This window comes from Excalfactoria chinensis, chromosome 15, assembly GCF_039878825.1.
Source record: "Excalfactoria chinensis isolate bCotChi1 chromosome 15, bCotChi1.hap2, whole genome shotgun sequence".
Classification (NCBI taxonomy): domain Eukaryota; kingdom Metazoa; phylum Chordata; class Aves; order Galliformes; family Phasianidae; genus Excalfactoria; species Excalfactoria chinensis.
Genome location: NC_092839.1, coordinates 1,229,905 through 1,251,414, shown reverse-complemented (window position 1 = coordinate 1,251,414; position 21,510 = coordinate 1,229,905). Strand labels below are relative to the sequence as shown.

The 21,510-nt window shown below is 45.4% G+C and overlaps 1 protein-coding gene across 1 annotated transcript in view; it reads right to left on the bottom strand.

Moving 5' to 3' along the window:
- Window positions 1-2,704: 2,704 nt before the first annotated feature.
- The window catches only part of MMP24 (matrix metallopeptidase 24), a 41,909-nt gene continuing 23,103 nt past the window's right edge, over window positions 2,705-21,510 (bottom strand). The window contains exons 5-9 of the mRNA XM_072349857.1: window positions 20,659-20,820; window positions 7,848-8,062; window positions 6,246-6,384; window positions 4,165-4,431; window positions 2,705-3,053 (exon numbers count right to left, since the gene is read on the bottom strand). Of these exons, the coding sequence (XP_072205958.1) occupies window positions 2,716-3,053; window positions 4,165-4,431; window positions 6,246-6,384; window positions 7,848-8,062; window positions 20,659-20,820 (1,121 nt within the window). The 3' untranslated portion in view covers window positions 2,705-2,715. The remainder of the gene's footprint in view (window positions 3,054-4,164; window positions 4,432-6,245; window positions 6,385-7,847; window positions 8,063-20,658; window positions 20,821-21,510) is intronic.

Sequence of the window (21,510 nt, the reverse complement as noted above, 5' to 3'; positions counted from 1 at the left end):
TCCCCTGTGGGGGCAATGTGTCCTGGTGCTGTGCTTCTGGGCAAGAACTACAGTGTGGCCACCTGTCTGTGGAGATGCTTTACCCATGCTGATGGGAGATGTGCTGGGTCGGTAACTCAGATGATGTGCTTGTGTAGCATCAGACAGGATCCCAGCAAAGAGCTGGGACGTGGGAATCTAAGGAGCTGTGCCCTACGTGAATATTTGCATCTGGATCCAGGCCCCCAGAAATCACTGACCAATATATAACCTGCACCTTGAAGGTGAGTGTGCGCTAGGAGTCAATTGGGAGGCAGTGATAAAAGGTACCAAACTGTTTCTCCAGTTCCTTGAGGATGCTGTGGGGCAGAAGGCTCACCTTGCTGCAGCACGGCGGGGTGTAGCTGTGTGAGCAAACAGCTGAGCTTCCTTCAGACCCTGATGTGGTGCTCCTTGCACAGCTGGTCACTCAGCGTGAAGTCCTGAAGGAAAGCAAAGCCAACCTTTGGGCACAAGGAGAAAAACCCAAATGAACAAAAGCAGACATTTCTTCAGGTTGTAATTTTTTTGTTGTTTTAATGATGGCTGTTGGAAGTTGCTCAAAGGTTTGGGCTGTCACAGTCCCAGAGATGGCAGCGTACAGATGAGTTTGATGTGCCATGTGGCTGTGGCGTTCATAGTGTGCATTCTACCACATATATAGTACACATAGCAACTTACGGAGTAGCGTGTATGGGGGGTGCCTAATTAGTAGCTCTGATTTCATTTGGTCCTTTGCACTCCTTCACCCATCATAAGACATAACCACATTTTTTCACTAACATTCAGTTTGGCATCTACTAGCTGCTCATTTCATAATATCTTCATAATACTTTCTATGCTTAAACACAATAAAAAATGTGGCTACAGAAATTAACCATGAAAGACAAAATACAGTTGGAGACCACGTGTTATGCAGTCCTCGTGGGCTTCGCTATGAAATACCTATTGGGCTACCCGGCTTCATCACAGCAATATCTGAGCACCAGGTAGAAATTCAGAGTGCAAACAGCCTTTCTGCTTTTTCATTCCTCACCGCTGTACCTACAAATGCTTACAGCGTGTTTGTCAAGAAAATAAAAGTCCTTGGGTTTGGGTTTTTTTTCATAGCTGATATTATGGGGTTGTACTTCTCTAAACTACCTGGACATTCTGTGCATTGCACTTCCATTGCATTGAATAACATTCAGTTATAGGCAGAGGGCTTACACTAATCACCTATTCCCTACAGTGGGCGTGCAAAGCAGTTCATATGCTTACATGAATGGCACTTTTATACGGGGCTGGACTTAACCATTAGATTGCACTGCAAGAGACTTCCTCTCATTTAACACGGTGGGACTATCTGTGCCAACAACAAAAGGGACTGTGCTTGTGGTTAGGACGCAACATCCCAAACCAGGCGCAGTTGTCACAGCGATAAGCAGAAGCTATCATTGTAAGGGGGCTGTGAAAGTTACTGAATGGAGGCTCAGGTATTTATTCAGCCTCTGCCTGATTTTTATGGCTCTGTCGATCGCGGTTAGTGATGAACTCATTCCACGGTGTGACATGCTTCCTTTGGTCCTCACCAAACATTTGCACGTGAAGAAGTGAGCAAAAACAAAATTTCAAAGGCATACAATGTTTGAAACATCTACAGGGATTGGCTTTTGTTTTATAGACAGGCCTGATTCTTACTGTATCTCGACTATTCAGCAAGACGTACTGACGATCTCACTCCAAACAAACATTTCCATTCTCCTGAAACCCAACGTACAAATCCACAATCTAGTTACACATGCCACGTCACAACAATCACCTTTTCCCAGCATCTTAACAGGGGCAGAGTGCAGTCTACATTTATACATTTTCCATTACATTGGTAACCACGGCTTTTTGGCTCATGGGAGCTTAAGGTGATATGACATCATTCTTTCATGAACGGCTCCCAAAACAAAAACGTGTATTCCCATAATTGGTGCTGTTAGACGCAATTACTTTGTCTTCAGACTGTCCCAATTAGGACTCGATGTTGCCAAGTAACATTATGGTGTCTGGTTTGGTGCTTCGTGAGCTTCTGCTCAGCCCTCGTTGACCTCGGAGGGCTGAATGGTTCCTCGTGCACGGTGCTGAGTGGCAGCGTTGATTAGTTATGAATGTACAAAACATCTGACCAGCAGGTATTGGAAAATTGTTTCCAGGTTCATTCCCTGGTTTTTGTAATAAACTAAGAAGATCTCTTAGAATGGCTCAGCATCAGAATGTCTTCTGCTTACGATACTGAATTGTTCCTGTTCACAGGTTTCATGATCTTAATTCATTTATGAGAGCTATTAAAAAAATGGTTCTGTTCAGAGGTGGTTTAGCTACACTGGAGAATGCTGGGTTTAACAGGGAGCACTGGTGCAGGGAACTGACGGAAGTTTCCCGAGACAGCTGAGAAGTTTGAAGAAAACCTGTCTTGAAGTCTCTGATGTTTGCAGTGGCCTGTGGAGAATGGCACACCAAGACTTACACGACTGAGGCATTAAGAAGGAACGAGGCTCCACACCGCCTGTATTTTTTTTCCAGTTTTCCTGCTGCTTTCAGTCCCAGGATGTCCAAAACTCGTAAAGTCACTGAAGTAGTTTTGTTTGGTAGGCTCTGAATGCGCTTTCTTTTTTTCTTTTCTTTTTCTGTCCATATCCTCGTCGGGTCGATGTGCAGCCGACTGTGTCATACCCACTCCTGGACAGGTCTTTTGTAGTACACAACATTCTGCTGCACTTCTTTGTTTTTAAACTGGAAGATCGTATACACCAAGACAAGGATACACAGAGACAAAATGCAAGGGATCACAACTGCAATTGCATTTACAGTGCTAGGCACATCATTTATTGTCACCATAATATCCACATCGTCGTGGGGGAGGCGTCTGTCTTTGCTTCGCTCAACATCCTTCTGGTTACAGCCCATCCAGTCTTTGAGGATTGACCTGGGGTAGCCTGGCTCCACGTTCAGCCTCTGGTTATCAAACTTCCAATACTCCTTCCCCTTGTAGAAGTAGGTATAAACTAGGAGACAAAACAGAATAGTTCTCACCATACTGTTTCCAACTGATTAAACTCTGCATGCATGAGGTGTACAGAGAGCCAGAAAGGCTGCAAGGTCGCAGCTCTCCAAGCCAACAGCACACACATCCAGGGCATCCCGAAACACAGGCACTTTTGCAGCTTGATTAAAAAGTGAAGCCTCAACCTTGGCTTGTGGGTGCCATGTTGTCCATGGAGCACCACTCCCCTTGGCCAAGACAAGCCGATGAGCAAGATATAAGCTGCAAATAACAAAAACACTGGACCCACTTTCCCATCTTAAAGCATTCACATCTTAAAGGTGTTCTGCACTGATTTGTTTTCCTTTTTGTTGTTCTTTTGTTTGTTTGTATTGTTTTTTACTAAAGCATCTGTAAATATGCAGTGGTCATTACCAAGCTATTCAGTCTGCAGAATAACAGTGCCTGGTTGTGATAGTGCGTGGATGGGTACTTGGGTTTCTGTTCTCAGTCTGAGACCAAACACCAAATAAAATGAGTCCTCTAGTCAACAGAATCTGGGAGACTTGGATGTTGTTAAGAAGCAGTCTAGTCCTGCTAATAACAAGCAGATAGTTTATACTACTAGTTGTCTAAAGTATCCCTTGTCTCCCCAAAGGACTCCGAGATTCCTTTCCTAATCACTCATCCGTGATTAGTGAAAAAGAAAACTTCACACCACACAGAGAAATGTACTTGAGGAAACCTATGGAGGTCCAAACCTATGCTCAGGGCTTGGCTAACTTCAAAGTACATCATGCAGGCTGGAGACAGCAAATGAGCTAGCTACAGATAAGAGAACCGAGAAAAATGTAAGCCATAATCATGGCCCAAAAAACCATAGGTGGGGACTGCAAAAGTCCCTTTCCCACTCCAAAGACCTGGCTGTGGTTAGCAGTTAAGGAGCTGCCTGGGTTGGGATAAGGGAAGAACCTGCCTGCCCATACTTGCAGATCCCACTGTGATGTTGGGCTGCCTGATACTTGAATCCTACCTCACCAAAAATACCCAAAACACCCCAAATCCAGCAACCCAACTCCCAAGCTAGGCAAGCTGTCATCCATGTAATCTGTAGAATGACTGCAGATACATACAGCCTTCTTTGCTGATAAAAGCGCCTTGTGGAGCCTGAGGGATCCCTCTCCACACAGTGATGGGCTTTGGGTATCCTGGGTCCGTCGCTCTCTTGTCCTCGTTGTACCTCCAGTACCTGTCTCCTTTGAAGAAGTAGGTTTTGCCTACAGGCTCCCAGCGCAAAGCCGTGTCGATGCCTTCCCGAGGCAGGCAGTTCCCCAGCTCCACCAGACTGTGTGGGTATCCTGGCTCTGCTGTCACTTCCTTAAAAACCCAGTACTTATCTCCTAGAGTTGAAAAGGCAACAAATGAATGTGCAGAATTTGTACTTAAAGCAATACAAATGTAAAACAGCCACCATGAACTGCAGCATGGAGGACATGAACTGTACTGTACTTAACTGTATCATGTGAAAAAGTTTCCCCTTGCAATTTTAAACCAGAAACCTCTCCATTTCATTTGGTGCTCCTTAGCTCCTGGTTTGGAAAGTTCGACAACTCTTTCCCGTTCAACTTCTCCATGTCAGTCTTGACTTAAAAGGCTTCTGTCACATCCCACCTTTGTCAGCCCTCATTCAGGCCGAGGAGCTCTAGGATATTTAATTGTTCCCTGTAGGAAGGCCAGTCCATTTCCACTGCCTTTCTCTGATCCTTCTCCAGTTTTAAAATGTTTTACTGAGCTGAAGGTCTGAAGCTGCGTGCAGTTATTCAGGACATGTTTCTGTACAGGAGCATGGCACTGCTTTCCAGCCTTTCTGGCTTACAACCTGTTTTCAGTGACAGATCACCTCCAGAAACTATCACAGTGAAAGGAGCTGCTGTGGGCTCCACGTAAGGATGGGCATTCTGTTTCTTCAGGGAAAACACCCCCGACATATTTTCCCAGCACCTCAGAAAAGATGTGAACACATCTAACAGCAGAAGCTCACACTGCACCACCTGCAGCAAACAGCAGTGTGTCTCCCTTAGACCAGAGCAAGGACAGGGACTGTAACTGAAGTGCCTTGTACCTTACCTAAATGCCACCCACACACTCCATAAGTCAACAGACCATATTGATGCCTCACCTATAACAGTTACTGTTACAGGCAGTCAATGGGCAGTGGCTGGAATTCAAGGTATCCCTCAAGGATGCTGGCTACATTCTTCCCCAAGTCTCCCAAAGGTCCTCTGATCCGGGCACCAAACCTTCATCCCTGTCATGAAACGTGGTCTGTGGTTGCTCCAACACAGTGCCAAAACATGTCCAAGGAGACAGCTGGGAGCCTCAGCTGCTGTTCCTCAGGGAGCATCTCCCTTGTTATTAGATGGAAGCCAACACCCAGTGAACCACGTTGGCTTTGCAGAGTTTCCTGGCAAGGCCAGCCCACACTAAGGAATATTTTAAGGACTGGCTATCACACCGGAAGGTGAAAAGCAAAGGAGGACATTTATATATGGCTCAGCTGTTAGTACAACCAACACCCATTAGCAAAAATGATATAAGAACGTGTAAGGAAAGGCCATGTCTGTGCTAACAGCCTCTCTTTTCAACGTATTCTTACACCACCCACCTTCTTACTGGACTAAAAGATTATGAGGGGTGTTACCACAGCAACCATCCTTGCCAGTGCTGCAAGGAAGAGAAAAAGAGCATGACTTAGCTGGCATGGCAAATGGTCACCCAGGCACTTCTGCAAGCATACGGAGATTTTTCAAGGCTGCAGAAGGTCTTATGGTGGAACTTCACAACCCAAGTTGCAACTGACTCACACAATTAATTCCCTTTGTAGCAGATGCAGGAGGACATCTGAATACAATGGCACAAGGGCTAGCAGTAAAACCTCAGGAGGCTGTGCAGCACCACTGCCCTGTGCTGCTCCACAGCACTCCACACCTGACATACAAGCAAGGAGAGGGGCTGCTTCTGCTGCGTAGCAACACATCTTTTCTGTCTCTTTGATGAAGAATTCAAAGCTGGTAACTTGGTCAGTGGCTTGGGAAACACTGGTTGCTTGAAATGCCCCTTTTGGAAGGATCCAGCAAACCTGTTCTCACTACCTTAATGGTATGGGAGTGTGAAGCGAGGCAGTGTGGTAGGCTTGTCCTACAATATACCGTACCTTTGAAGAAAACAAATTTTCCATCAGACCTCTCATAGGCTGCATCAATCTTGGCAGGGAGACCTTTCCAGAACTGCTCAATTTGCATTGGATATCCCTCCTGCACCCGGTTGTTGCGCAGACGCCAGAACCAGCGATCCTAAGAAAACCAGAAAGCTCTTCAGACAGACTGCTTTTATCCTGCAGTCACATCGGGCTGCAGGTCCGGCAGCTAACATTACTAATTCTTGCCTAAGCCTGTAATCATCAAATGAATAAGTCCTGGTTTGGTTGAGAGCTGCAGCGCTGCCCAATACCTCTTCCAGTGCAGGAAGCATTTCATGGGGGAGATGGCCGCCAATGGGGCAACAAGTTCACAAGTGATGATCCTCAGGGGTCAGTATTGGGGTCTGTCCTGTTCAGTATCTTTAATGGATGATCTGGGTGAGGGGAATGAGTGCACCCTCAGTAAGTTTGCAGATGACACCAGGTTGGCAGTAAGTGTCAATCTGCCTGGGGGTAGGAAGGCCCTACACAGAGCCTTCCTCTCCAAAACAGTGGTCAGGTGATGGAATGGTCTGCCCGGGGGGGGACTGGATCACTGTCCCTGGAGCTGTTCAAGAAATGTCCAGATGTTGTATTGAGGGACATGGGTCAGTATATTGGTGGTAAGGGAGTAGATGAACTTGGAGGCCTTTTCCAATCTTAGTGTTTCTATGAATCTATGATTCCAAGTTGATTACTGGGGCTCTGACAAAAGACGGAAAGAACGATAGGAATGAGGAGCGGGGACAGGAAAGTCCAAAGCTCAAAGTGTTATGAGCTCATTTGTGAGCAGCCTCTGTGTCTCCTTGCTGAAATGTCACCCTTGGCCCAGTAGAGCTGGTGCTCAACTACTTGACCAGAGGACTATCATCCAGTATCTACCACACAGCGACTGTGTGAAGCTCACAACCACCAAAGGCACAAGTTATTACATATCCCTTTTGATATGAGATCATTAGTTAAAGCTATAGAAAGTTAAACCCCAGGAAAAAGTAAGAGGACAGCCTGGTTCAGCTGTTTTCTGTGGCTGATGTGTTTTGTCCATTTGATGACCTTCCACATCTGTCTCTCTCCACATTCACAGCCAGTAGGCAAGCTGTGAGCAAGACCATGATTTTCTAGATTAAAAGTGCTCTAATGTGGGTTATTGACCAAAGGCTGTCCTTCCCTGCCTGCATCTTGTGAGCAAGGTTGATACAAACGCCCCAAGAGGTTCAAGTGTGTTCCTTGAAGTGAGTGTTCCTTGAAGCCCAGGGTTTGGTTAGCATTGCTTTCTGGCTTTACAGGTGGCTCCCCTCTCAGCTTGGCGATGTCTAAATTCTTTGCTGATGCACCCAGTTAACTTTTTGGTGAACAGGCTGCCTGGGAATTCTGTTTAGCTTGTAAATCCCAACAGGCACAGTTTCTAAATTACAAAAACAATCTGCTTACATTTCCCTCTAATGTTACTCATTTCTCAGCCTCAGAGCTTCATTCAGGAACATGACAAATGTGGCTCTAACTACCTTACATACCTACTTGTCTTTTCCAGGAACAAAGCTAAAGAAAACTTCATGAACAAGCAAGAATTTTCAGTACCTTGAAAACAAACATTTCTCCTCTAAAGAGAGCCACGGTGTTAAAATTGCCATCGCAGATGTTGGGTTTTGTGCCGGGAGGAGATGGCCTGTCACCCAGAGGAGGACTGGGAGGTCTAGGCTGTCTCTCATGTTTTCTTTCCGAAGTGGAATGAATTCTGCGAACAGGAAGAGTTGGTAAAGGCCTGGTTGGCTCCAGAGGCTCAATAGGAGGACCTAGAGGTGAAAAGAAAAATGTTCAGCAAAGTCACACTTTTGGTTTTAAAAGACAACAGATTGGATGAATGGTGCTCTGAGAAATTTCTATGTTCTTTATGAACAATTATATACAATTAAGTGCTCATTCCCTAGAAACAAGAAGCAGAACAAGATGCATCCACACACAAAGGATGTCCCAAAACAGGTGAGGGATAGGAACTGCAGAAGAGCCAGTATGTTTTCGTAAGTCCTTCCAGGGAGGCTGCAGATAAAACAAGGAGGATACACACTAATCATACTCCCAGCTGAAATGAAAGACAATAGCCACTGAATATAAGTGTTGATTAGCCTATTGAGAAAACAACAACCAAAACAAGAACAAAGTTAAGAGTGCAAAAAAAACCTGCTGCAATCTAAGGGAAACTGCAGGATTAGCAGGCTGGACAAGGCTGATCCTCACTGGGGGAGTTACCCTATTATTTGTGACTGCCTGGCCCATGTTCTGAGAAGGAATCTACTAGGATTTAGATAGCCGTGGGGGCTGTACGCCCATGGGATTCGAAGAGGAGTTCTGCAGACAAATATTCTGAACTACAGCACTTAAAATGACGGTTGAGTGCCCAAACTCCTGTGTCAGCTTAAATCCTATGTTATCTTTTCAAAAGGTTCCTATAAAGAATGAATACTTAACATGACAGTCATCACAGACAGCAACAAAGACATCAGCAGGAAAAGTCATTGCATTTAATTTCTGAGGTTCTGAGAAGAATTGTGTCTACAAGGTTCAGGAACCACTCAGACAGTTTAGACCAACATCATGTGTAACCAGGCCAGAAACCCTCAGCTGCAAACCCCCTGACAGATCTAGAGCTTCTGTTACAGATACAGCACATTTTCCAGACACAGACATTCAGTTTGGGCCTGAAGACTTAAACAGGAACTCCTCTGTAATGAATAACAATCTGCTCCAGTAATTAAGCCCTGGCACTCTGAAGGTTGTGTCTTATCTACTGTCCGAATTTGTGCAGGTCTAGATTCAGAAATTTTTTTATTTTCTATTTCTAGTTTCTCATCATTTAAACATTAATAGATCTTGACATGGACAAACTCCAAATTCCCCTTAATGAACTAAACAGACTAATTATTTCTGTTGCTGCAATGTCTTTTGAGATCTTGAGCCCTACAGCTGTTTCATAAAGAGTTTCACATGCATAACTGTACTTCTACAAGGCGACCTGTCCTTATCCAATGACATCTCCAATTTTTATTACCTTCCTTTTCATCCCACAACTTCAGTGAATGAATTTGTAACAATCAGAAAGATCAATGCAATGGAATGGTGATACAAAAGCTGTAAGGACAAAAAGACTAACGCAACAGGAAGGTGTTATAAGGGAAGGAATAAGGACTGCCCACCTGAGTCAGAACATCCAGGCTCACAGGGGAAAACTCCACAAGGGAGGGATCTCCACAAGATCCTTCCCCAGCACTATCAGCCCTTCAATGAGGTTTAAGAGAGGTGCAGCCAGGCTCAAACCCTTCTGGCCCCACAGCTGAATTGCCTCCACCTGTGCTCCCAGGGCTGACCGGGGCCCTTTCTCTAGGTGATCAATCAGTGGTTCAGCCCAGGACCCAACAGTTCCCATATAACAGCAAATACTGCTCATCTACATATTTTAGGTGAGGATTCTCCATTGACTATTACTCTTGGAAAGCTGTCAGCTCATTTGTCTACATTAATTGAAGAAAAAAATTACACTGTTACCATGTATTTCTCATCTCCCTCCACTCTCAGCTGGTCATTGCCCAGTACCTTAGCAGGCCATGATGTTTTGGGTTTTTTTTTAATCAAATTCCCAAACTGTGATACTGCTATTGCTAATAATTGGTGAATTTCCCCAAATACTACACAGCAAAGATTTCCAGCAACTGCCCACCATAGAAGCCAACAGGGTTAATGCCCCTAGTTAGCTTGTCAGTATGGCAGCATCTACACTTGTGCTTCAGTCATGGTAGCAAGGTGCCTTTGAAGAGAATCTCTCAATCAATTGCAATTTCAGTGCTGAGGTTCTCATCAAGATGCATGAAACACCTTCTTTTTTGGTAAAACTAACCTTGAAAATGCACTTCTGGAGCACATCTAGCACATGGCAGCTGCTAATGGGCATCACAGGGAAAGGCTAAACTTAATCCATAGTGCTGCTCTCTACCAAATACAGATGGAGTAAGTGTCAAGCTCAGAACTCTACTAACATAAAAACATCCCCAAATACCGCTGCACTTAATGACATGCTACTATTATTCTTGCTATCTGCCCCAGATGTAAACAGCCATAGGCAACACACTGCCATGTACAGCACGTGCAACAGTATCTCCAACAAATCATGCTCCAGCTGGCACTTCTGATTCAGGCTGAAAACTGATGGAGGTAGGACTGCGTTAGTACAGCAGGACAAGCTGCAGAGGAAGGATCAGAACGTGGAATGAGGTCCCATGCTGATTTTACACACTGAAAGCCACGGTTCTGGTTTGTTCAGCTTTGTGATGGGAGCATGCTCTTCAGCTCCTGCTTTGGCAAATCAAATGGGGCAGAAAATTGGACACCTGTACAGCTGCCAAACTGGAAGCCTGCGGCTGCCAAAAATGTTATAAAATCTCTAACGCATGTTGTATATGACAAGATCCCTATGCCAGCACACCACTGCAAAGTTCACCTTTCTAAATGAGATTGCAGCATGTTGCTGCAACAGAACAACTGAGGTGCAGTGCTTTGTTCTCCAGTTTGCAAGTGGCTAATGCTACCATGCACTGACCCAAACAAAGGTGCACTTCTTGTTGCCTCATGCGGATCAGAAGAAAACTTGTTCGGTGTGAATTTGATATGGTGGAGCGTTTTCATGAGACAGCCTTTGGGCAGTCTGTGGAAGCCCACCAGCAGTTTCAGCACAAAGTCTACGCCTGGGATAGATCCTTGTGTTGTATGAACCCGCTAGAAGCAAATTCCCAACGCGAGAGCAGGGAGAGCTTCCTGGAGCACTGCTGCCTTTAAACAGGGTGAGATGAGCAGCAATCTGCAATGCAGAGAGCAACACCTGCTGTCAGAGGGCATCTAGGAGGGAACCAATAAGTCACTGCGTTATGTGTGTGTGAGATGTATTCAAACCACCTGCTGGAAGGGCCCACATAGAAAGGAAGCGACAACCAAGTCCAGGCCATTCTGCTCCTCATACAGACAGGGACTGAAACCACATCTCATGCATCACTGGAGGTAATAGAGATTCACGAATTAAAGGCACAGATTCTTAAAAGATGAATAAATCTGGTTAAGAGGGAGATAACAACAAAAACCAAAACAGGATAGTTTCAGATGAGTATCTTCACACTGTTAGAACAGCTCAGCTGTCATGGAAGGATGGGTAAGAAAACAGGTTAACACAACCACAGTCCGGGAAACTGCAGAATGAGGCAATCTGGGAGGGGGATCTCTCAGTTCAGTGATGGCCAAGTGAGAGACAGAGAGGAACAAGACTGGGTGGCACAGAAGCACTGCGATAAATTGCCCCAAAGATGGGGACTCTCCAGCCCCAGAGACTTTCCAGGCTCAGTCAGAGAAAGCCACAACAGTAGGCAAGCAATGTTGGCAACTGCGCTACTATGGGTGAGAGTTCTGACTAGGGACTCTGGAGATCCCTTCCAACCCAAATACTTCTACCATCAAAAATGCTGCTATCAAGACTGGCAGTGTGAGAAGGGAAACAGAACGGCTTCATTTCCAGAGTAGGGATAGAAACATGCACAATGAATGGGGACAAGGGGCTGTGCAGGGGAAAGGAGCTGTGTGTTCCTTGTGAGCAGGGTATACCCACTGCTGGATACCCAACCGCTGTGTTCCTGACTGCAGCCAGTACAATCTTATTCTTGTTTCACAGAGTCATAGCACCAGGAAGGACTAAGAAGCTATCTTCTATCATCTGCTGTGTAGCATGTATCAGTATATCATTCCTGTTGAAACTATGCTAGTTTTTGGATATATTTAATATTAAAAAGATGAAAAGCCAGAAGTGAAAGACTCATTGCAATCCTTACTAAAACTGTTCCAGTCAAAAGACACCCCATGAATTAAAAGTACTGCCCTTCATTTACAGCCTGGCTTCAGAGAACTGGAACTGGTTCATCTTTCCCAATGAACTCTGAAGGCCATTCCTCTAGTTTGGTTTTCTGACAGGGTGCCCAGTCTTGATCTACAACTAAATCCAGAGATGTCAGCACAGACTGTTCTCATACCCAACTTCAAGGCACCAGGCCCAGGCTTTGGTGCTCTTCTCCCTGACAAGACAATGGATGAGTGAGATGCCCCACACAGATGCTTCAAAGGCAGCAATCTGGAGCAGAGAATGTGGCTGAGGGAGAGTATGGTCTGAAGACCATCACATGGGGGTGAAAATCTCCACAAGGAGCTTTTTCTGTTACACTGCGGGCTCAAATTCACAAGGGAAGACCACTCATTACAGCCTGCCCTACCCACACTGCAGGACAGCAGTCACAGTCAACTCTCTAAGGCATATGCATTCAAAGTCATCGTCTTCAGTAGAGAAGAGGAAGGTTAAGATAGCACCTATAAGCCTTTAAGGCTTTAATTAATCCTAGGATGCCAATGAAACAGAATGCAGAAGACTTATGAGGGAGATGCAGTTGTTGCAGACTGAGGTCTGAAAGATGAAAGTCAGCAACGATTCTGCTGGACCAACAAGCTGAGCTGGGTAACTAAATGCTTTGATTCCTTGCAATGACCAAACCAGGTCTGGGACGTTGCTCTGAAGGAGACAGCCAGGCTTCCCACACGTTTTACAGGAGGTACTGCAAATTGCTGGCACGCAGACTCTATCATTTCACTTATAATATTGCTCTTGCTGTCATTCCCTGCCAACAATGGCTTTTTCCTTGCTGCCTTTCACTTCTCTTCTTGACCTCATGCACTCTGGGCTCCTAATTTACACTGACTACAGCCTTGTCTCCTGTTTGTAGTTATATATATTGCATTTTTAAGTGCTGCCTTCACTTTGTCACTGAGTGTGGACTTAGGGATAAAAATGTGGAAGATAATCCTTGGTGCAAGACAACTCTACAGTTGGGCGCATGCAAAGAGCAGGGAAGTCTGTACACAACATTGAACCCACAGCTCCAAGTGCCAGCAGGAACAATTTGCTCTGCAGTTAGGGGAAAAAAAAGCAGCAGCAAAGTCTGTTCACTGCTGAATAAAGACGCTCTCTTTTAAAACCTGAGCCACTTTGGAGCCCAATCTGGTACAAAACCAGGAAGAATAGACCCTACAGAGTTTGCCAAGCATTGCTATTATGTTATTGTCATGACAGTAACCTAACTAATTCAAAACAGATGGCTGAAGACAGAGCTTAACAGCTTTATCAGCATCAGAGATGACTGTGAATGAGTTACTTAGGAGATGCTGGCACCTTGCTATTTGTTTCAGAACCTGATGATGCCCACCTTGCGCTCACTAATCAGGAAGTATCACACATGCATCACGGCCTCTATCAACAGAGAGAAAATTAAAAGAAAATTCAGTGAGAGGCTTTAGCACAGGTCTGCAATGGGTCTGACCCCATCAGCTCTGCACCTAGCTGTTGTGTGTGACTGCACAAGGGGCCGAGCCCACCCTGGGGACTGAGCCCAGGGCCACTTCCATGCAGGAAGCAGGCAGGAGCCCCATGCAGTTGCACTCCGTGATCTGGAGAGAGGCACCTGGCTGGAGCTTTACACTGAGCGGAGAAGAAGACTTTCTTCCTCTCTATCACAACCAAGGCAAAAAAATGTCAGAAAGCTTTGGGGTCACAGCAGATCACCTTCGGAGTGTGACTTCCACCACTGGCACTTAGCCTCCTCCCTTCATGCTTCCTCTGTCGCAGACCATCTGAATACCAAGGTGACCTGTGAAGATAACACAGAGAGAGGAGGCATTTAGGAGCCACTGTGTCGATAGTTGAGGACAAAATATAATCGTACTGTCCTCCTGGCTATTGACAGAGTGTTCCCTCAACTGCACTGCACCCTCCTGCAGGGATCCTGGAGGATCGGTGCCACCAGGGTCCACACTGAGTGAGACTGCCAGTGCCAGCACGACCTTTGTTTCAGGTCAGATCCACCTGCAAACAAAGGGCTTTCTTGATATTCACTCCAAGAATAAGATTACCACCAGGCCTCCAGGCAAGCTTTGGAATAAAATACAGGGTGCTTGGGGAATAAAACACCAAGCTAAGTGTTTTTGCAAGGCTGTGGCAGCTGTCAGCATACATGGGAGAGGCTCCTCAGGCATGAATCAAAATGCGTGATCCACAGGAGCCAGGGAGTAAGAAAATGGGATGGGATGGGATGCTCTGACCTCCCGGCAGTAGAGAGAGGTCCCTGGTCCTACTAAACCAGCTATCTGCCACCAAAACACCTCAGGGACAAGAGACAGTCCCCCACATCAGCTCAGCACTTACTCCACTGTTCCAGCACCCATAGTGCAGCCAGCAGATTTGTGACCATCACAAAGACAGAAAGGCTTTCAGAGGTGTTCCTCTGAATGACCAACTGCCACTCAGCACCCACCTGGAAGACAAGAGTCCAGGGCTGAAGACCATGCTGTAAGCAAAAGAAGTGCTCTGTAGCAAGGTGACTCACCCTGCAACAATTGGGTTCTCTGCTCTGGGAGTGAGAAAACAGGGTCCAAAATTTGCAGGTTGGCCTTAAGCAGAAGGAGCAGGAGAGTTTAGGGCTCGCAAGATGCTCCAACTATGGTGCCCAGTTCAGCTCTGGAAAAAAACTTGAAGAAGCCTGACATTTGTTTCAATGCAAAACTGAGGGGTTTTTTAAACACGGAAAGACCTTCAAGGGTGAGAGAAGCATTTAATGCCCAGCCATACCCATAAAGCAGAGTTCTTGCTTTAGCTAAGGAGCACTGTCGGCTCCTTTCAGGAGGCAGCTGATGGCCATGGGCCAGCTCCCTCCTCTCACAACCAAGGCAGATCAAAAGCTGGTGAGTCCTTGCCTCATGTCAGAGACCTCCACATGCCAAGTGGGCCTTGGGTACTGCACAGCAGACAGGCAGGTACTCCCTGCCAACATTTTGGAACAGGAATGGAGACCTGGTATAAAGCAGGTAAGACTCAGTGGTTGCACCAGAGGATGAATCTGTATTTGCTTCTGGTGTCAACAGTCACACTGGAAAGGAGAAATGTGGACATACAGGGATGCTGCACAGCGAAGGAGCCTGGTCTCTCTGCAGCATGCCAGAGGTGTGGTACCAGGGCCTACCCCTGCTGTGTGCCTCCTGTCCTCCCATAAGCATAGCATTGTGTGGCATAGATCTAAAAGTTCCAGATCTGGGGATTTCCCTGAGCACTCTGTGCTGTTTCAGGGGATGTTGGCAGAATGTGCGTGTGGCTGGAGAAGGGCCAATGCGTGGTGTAGGAGGCCTGGAAGTCCCCAGAGAGTAGCTCATTTCAGTTACTTTTCTGCTGCAAAAGTATACAGGAAGGATTGCTGAGAATGAGGATACTGCTTGTCTCTATTCTGTGCACTCATTGAGCACAAGGAGACAGGATTAATCAAGTCCATCCAAGTAAGAAAAAAGAAAACAGAAACCTAATTTCCCCCAACAAAAGCAGCACTATTATTTCTACCATTATGAGCCAATCTTCCAGCACAGATAACACAGAGTTAATACTGTCAGCTCATCAGCTGCACAACTCAGGTCTTTTGAGACAGGGAAAAAAAAACTGTTCATCTTGGCTTAGAAAGACAATAGTACTGTCCATTTGTCAATGAGGTGGAAAGATGATAACAGCTTTCCAAAGGAAAACTGAAATGACCATTTTTAGAAACCTCTGTTCTGCTGCCTTGAGCACTAATACCTTAGTGAAAATTGGCCATCTCAAACTGCAAACTCAGTGGCAGCATCTGCATGGCATTTGACGCCACTCACGCCCATGCTGCTGGCAGCCCAGGGCTCGTAGTCCATTTGGATTTCTGGAAGTGTTCAAAAGGCGTGATCTTGGGCTCACCTGTATGTGCTAGCATGCAGCCTGCTTCCAACTCACCTGGACCTTGCCACCTTCCCTGCTACTGCCCATCCACATGCTCCCCTAGCACAGAAACTCACCTTCTTTGCCCTTTTAAAGCAGAAGCTCTAGATGGGATGAGTAGTCACAGGGAGAATCATTCTGTTTTCAAGAGCTGGGATCTCATAGAGTAGGTACTTCAGTTTTGCTTGTGAAAATTACCTTTCCAAGTTCTCTCTTCTGGTACTTGTTCTTCAGGAGACGAACATATATCACAATGCTGTAGAGGACTGTCATTAACCTACTCCTCTTTTGGCACAGAAGGTATGCTAGAGGCTTACAAATCCATCAAGCAGAACATACCTCTCTGTCTCATTATCATTAAGATCATTTTCTATAGATCAGTGTCTTGGTTATTATTTTATACCTCTCCCACCTTCAGAGGGCATTATCACAAAACATTCCTAATACAAACACTTCTAGTCCTACACCAGAGCAAGGTGGTCTGGTGGTTTACAAAGCAGAGTCACCACATGGAGCTTACAGCCTTTTGCATCAAGTCCTTCTGTTGTTTCATAAAAAGCTATCTCACACACACGTACATTATGCAGATCTGGGATTGCTCTATGGGAAGACATATGTCATATGGGAAATATATACATAAGTCTATGGGAAAAGGTGAGTGAAGCTGTGAAACCTGTGCATGCTGCATAGGAGTAAAGGGGCCAGAAGAAGCTGCTTTTTGCTCAGGGTCTGCTGACACCCTGTTCAGAGGTGGTATTGTCCAGCAGTGCCTAGTTTGTTCCTTGGACAGGGGCTGGTGGGGTTTTCATTACCACGCTGGACCTCAGCCCTGATGGCATGCAGCACATGCACTGACTAGGAGCTCCTGGGCTATGGAAGAGTTGTGTGAGGATGACATGTCCTCAGTGAAACTGTGGAGGATTGAAATCCTTGAGGTAATCTCCAGGATTAATGATTTGGTCTATCTTTGAGTAGACAGAAGACCTTTCGTTTGTGAGCTTAAGCTCCAAAAAGCCCTTGAAGGTAATGGCCTGGCTCACCAGCCCCAAGTAGCCATGCGGACCTAAGTTTTCTCTGCACATCATGTTGACCACCCTGCTCTCCAGACAGTGTCAGAAGAGTCACTCCTAACTGTGAGGGCTACCTTACAGCCCACTACAAAACGGTGCCTACAGCAAAACATGAAGAACAGAAGGAGCAATGCTGAAACAGGATCAGTTCAAGTTGTATGACAATGCCATGGCTGAGTATGCTTCTTCTCTGACTGCACAGTAACTGCATGCAGCCCTGACTTCAACACTAGGACAAATAAGAGAGGCAGAAAACCTAGCAGGATATCCAGGGGACCTACACATTATAGTGTCATTTCCAGTTTAACTCCCTCTTGGCCATGCCACTCATAACACAAGCCCATAAATACAACAGGAGCTATCATTCTGAAAAAGATACAGAAAGAATAGGTGTGATATTTCCCTCTTTTTGTCAAGCACCTTTCAGAATATAAAAATCCTGCTGACTTTTCTTATAGTTCAGTCTTTGCCACACTTGGTGAGCTGCTGCCCCTGTCAGCGTTAGCTCCTAAGTCAGAGCGACATTTTAAACATCGACCTTACACTAACCATGACAAGGCACAAGCAAGATTTCACATCACCTACTGTCTTTGTAGGTGAGTTTTCAAATACATCCAGAAGAAAATAACTTAATCGTGCAATAAATTACTAGGTGACAGACTTAGACATATTCTTTCCCAAGGGATAAATGCAGACACAACATAAAAACACATTCGAAGTGCAACATTGTCAAAGAAGACAAATCAGACTTAAATTTCAGTAGTGCTTCTGCTCTTTGATCTGCAAGTTCAGTGGAATGAAAATCTGTAGGTTTGAACTTTGTTTTAAAGAAGGATGCCAGATGCAAGGCAGTGGCTTTATGACTTATTTTGCATAGTATGCTCACACATACTGAGCATCACAGAAAATGTCAGGGCAGCAAATCAGGATGTTTTGGTTTTGGGCTAGCTGGTTCGGTAGACAGTACCCCCACAGCAAGACAAGGCAGACTGGGATTGTGGAAATAAGGCACATTCATGGAATGTTACTGCTATAGCTACAAGAAAGATAAGTTAACAGGTACTTCTCAGCTCTAAGGCACTCTGATGGAAGGATTTTTCTCATATTTCCTGCTCCAGGGAGAATTATAACCTGCATTTTCCATCTTTTCTCTGTGACCTTAGGACTGAGTTTCCAGAACTCCGTGCTGAGGAATGAAATCTCTACCCTGGGAAGCAAAGCTCCTAATGCAGAAGCTGTTACTTATTCTCCCTCCACAAGTAAATCTCTCTACAACTACCAACACCATTCCTAGCCCACTCCAGTTCTCAGGTCTCAGAGATCAGCCTCACACGATTCCATGACAGTCAACAAACTCACTCCTGACTGCAACCTGCACCAGGTGGTAGTTCACTCACACCACTTTCTTCAAGCTGAGTTTAAATTTTATGCACATTATATTGCATAAGGAGAATCTTAATGTAGTTAGTGGCTAAAGTTTAATGGCACCAGGTTGACTAAGAAACAACACGAAGTCTAGTGGTGCTGCTACTAAGCTGTGAGCAGCACAGTGCTGAGCTCTCTGCTCTGTTCCAGCTCTGCACAAGCTGCTATGCAGCACTATCAGGAACTGTCAGCCCACGAGGACATGAATAAGCCTTAATGGCCCTTACCAGCCCTCTCCAGGACCTCCAGGCCCACCCTGCCCATGGGCCCAGAAGACATTTCAGCTCAGCCCTAGAATGTGGGTCCCTGCCTGGGCTGTGCTGACATTGGCTTGAACCACAACCATGGAAGAAATACATCTGTCATTTCCTCATCTGTTCCCTTTGCAAAAAGGTATCTGGAAATAGAGAAGCCAGTCATATTTTCTCGGTTGTATTTTCACTGTCAGCATGTATTCTTTTTTATTTCTAATTTACAGGAAATAAATCAACATTTCAAAACAGAAACAGTGTAGTGACATTTTAGCAGCTTTCAGAAATGAAAGCGTGGGCATTTAATGAAGCTTTAATGCTTCCTACCCCAGCACTTCATTTCAAAACCATCCAGAGTTTCTGCAATCCAGGGTTCTTGAGTGCACGCATACTGAGTGAAAGTATGCATAATTAAATAATACCACATGACCACATACCAAACAACTTTATCCATTAATGAACAATGAAATCTTTAGTTGTACTAATGGAAAGAGCCAGCTCCGCCTGGGTGTACTACAAGCCAACTTATTTTAAATGCTGAATATTACCTTGATATCTGCCTTATAGAGTCGGTGAACTATGGCCATATAAACGCCTCTTTTAAAATTTTTTTCCCATTACCCAAACAAGAGTTAGTGAAAACAGTCCTGATGGAGATGCCTGTTCTTTGGATATGTCTGTATGTCTATGAATCTCATTCCAGTCACCAAAAAAAATACAAAAACCAGACTAAAACAATTGGCATACAGTTCAGACCTCTAAAGCCTCCCTGTACTTCATTAGTTTGATGGGTTTTGGCACAAATTTCATTAACAGTAATTTAAAATTTACTGACAGATCATTGCTGCAAAAGCTGACTAGTATTGGGTCTGCCATTGATTCCAGCAGCAACCCCTCAGAAACACCACCTTTCTGTGATGATTTCCCACTGACAACCATCTTATAAGCATTTAATTCCTATAATACTTGCTCTAATGGTACTGAGAACTCCAGGTGCTATGCAGCTGTGAATATTGCTACATAGCATAGTTGCTCTATGCTACAAGTATTACATGGCCTATCTACCAGACTTGCTCTTCCCCCAAAAAGGGAAATCGGGCATGTTTGACAATTTTTCCACTAACTACCACATGAAGTATCAGACCAAACCTCCCAGCCTCCATCAGCTCAGGCTGCTCTTGACTGTGGCTCCTCCAACCTGTCCCTCCCCTTGCTCCCAGTCTCCTTCAATCAACCCACTCTGAAGATTCCTGTCCTCACACCTGATATCCACCATTCCATCAGATGGTGCCATCTCTACCTAACCTCTATATTTGTGGCACTTTTATTGGTCTTTTATTTCAGCCAGAAATTAAAAGAAGAAAAGTGCTCCCTAAGCAGATCCAAGCTTCTTTTACCCACCTAATATATATGGAGAAAAAGAATATGGGAGCATAAATACTTATTACTATCTTTTATATTCCAGGTTCCTCACGTTCTTCCCTTCCATTGGCTTCCACTGGCTGTTCCAACTGGCTGTATTTCATTGTCCAGCAGCCCCTATATTGGGGACAGCGAGGGATGGAGCAGCAGTGAAATCACACAGGTCTGGTTATCCTCACCTGCACAATGACACTGCAACTGATACTTAGCTGTGGATCAAGGCCTTTTTAACAGTTCCCAGTCAGCTACAGCAGGAAATCCATCCTGACTGCAATTATTTTTAGGTGTTACCTGTTTATGGTTGTAAAATACTCACTGCACTTGGGCTCAGTGTAAATAGACGAGTGGATATTGTTGCTCACCGTAGATTTTCTGAATTCCTTGGAGGTCATCCTGGGGCAGTTTGAAGTTGTGTGTTTCCATGTACTGGTAGAAAGGAGCCATGATTGCGCTGGGATCATTGGAGTGTTCCAGACCCAGCGCATGTCCCAGCTCATGGACTGCAACCAGAAAAAGGTCATTCCCTGTGGAAGGAAGGCACAAATGGGTTAATACACAACCAGAACCTGACACAATCCCAAGACCTGCCTGATCAGGGTGCAAGAAGTAACTTTCACAATCCTATTGCACAGCATGTCATGTGCCAGTGTCAGCTGAGGAAGAGGGCGTTAGTCCTGACAGCTGGTGTAGCTTTCACAGTCGTCACACAACAGGCAGGAGGCACCGAGCCAACGGCCATATGGAGATCCATCAGACCAGTGAAAACAGGCAAGTGCCTGGAGCAGACTAGATTTTTTTGCAGAAAAGAAAATAGCCAACAGGCTCCTGAGATACCACAGCCTCCAGGAGGAGGTGGGACACAGGCAACTAGGGCTAACAAACCACAACACACTTGTGATACCAGGAACAGCCTCATCTCTCCCAGCACAGGCTCCTCAATATGCTTTTACTTTATTAAACTCCTGGCACTGCCTAGTCTGTGGGAGGAGGTGATATAGCACTGCCCCATAGGACACTATGTGGCACTGCCACAGACACACACTCCTCTCCAGCCCCATGGATCAAGGACCCCAACCTCCTTGATCTAGAGCAGTCCCTGGATGCTCTACACCATGAGGGCATCTTGACATGGAAGGTGACACAGGCAATGCCTCTGTGAAGGGTGAAGACACAGACAACAAAGACAGATTTAAGAACTGCTCTAAGACAGTAAA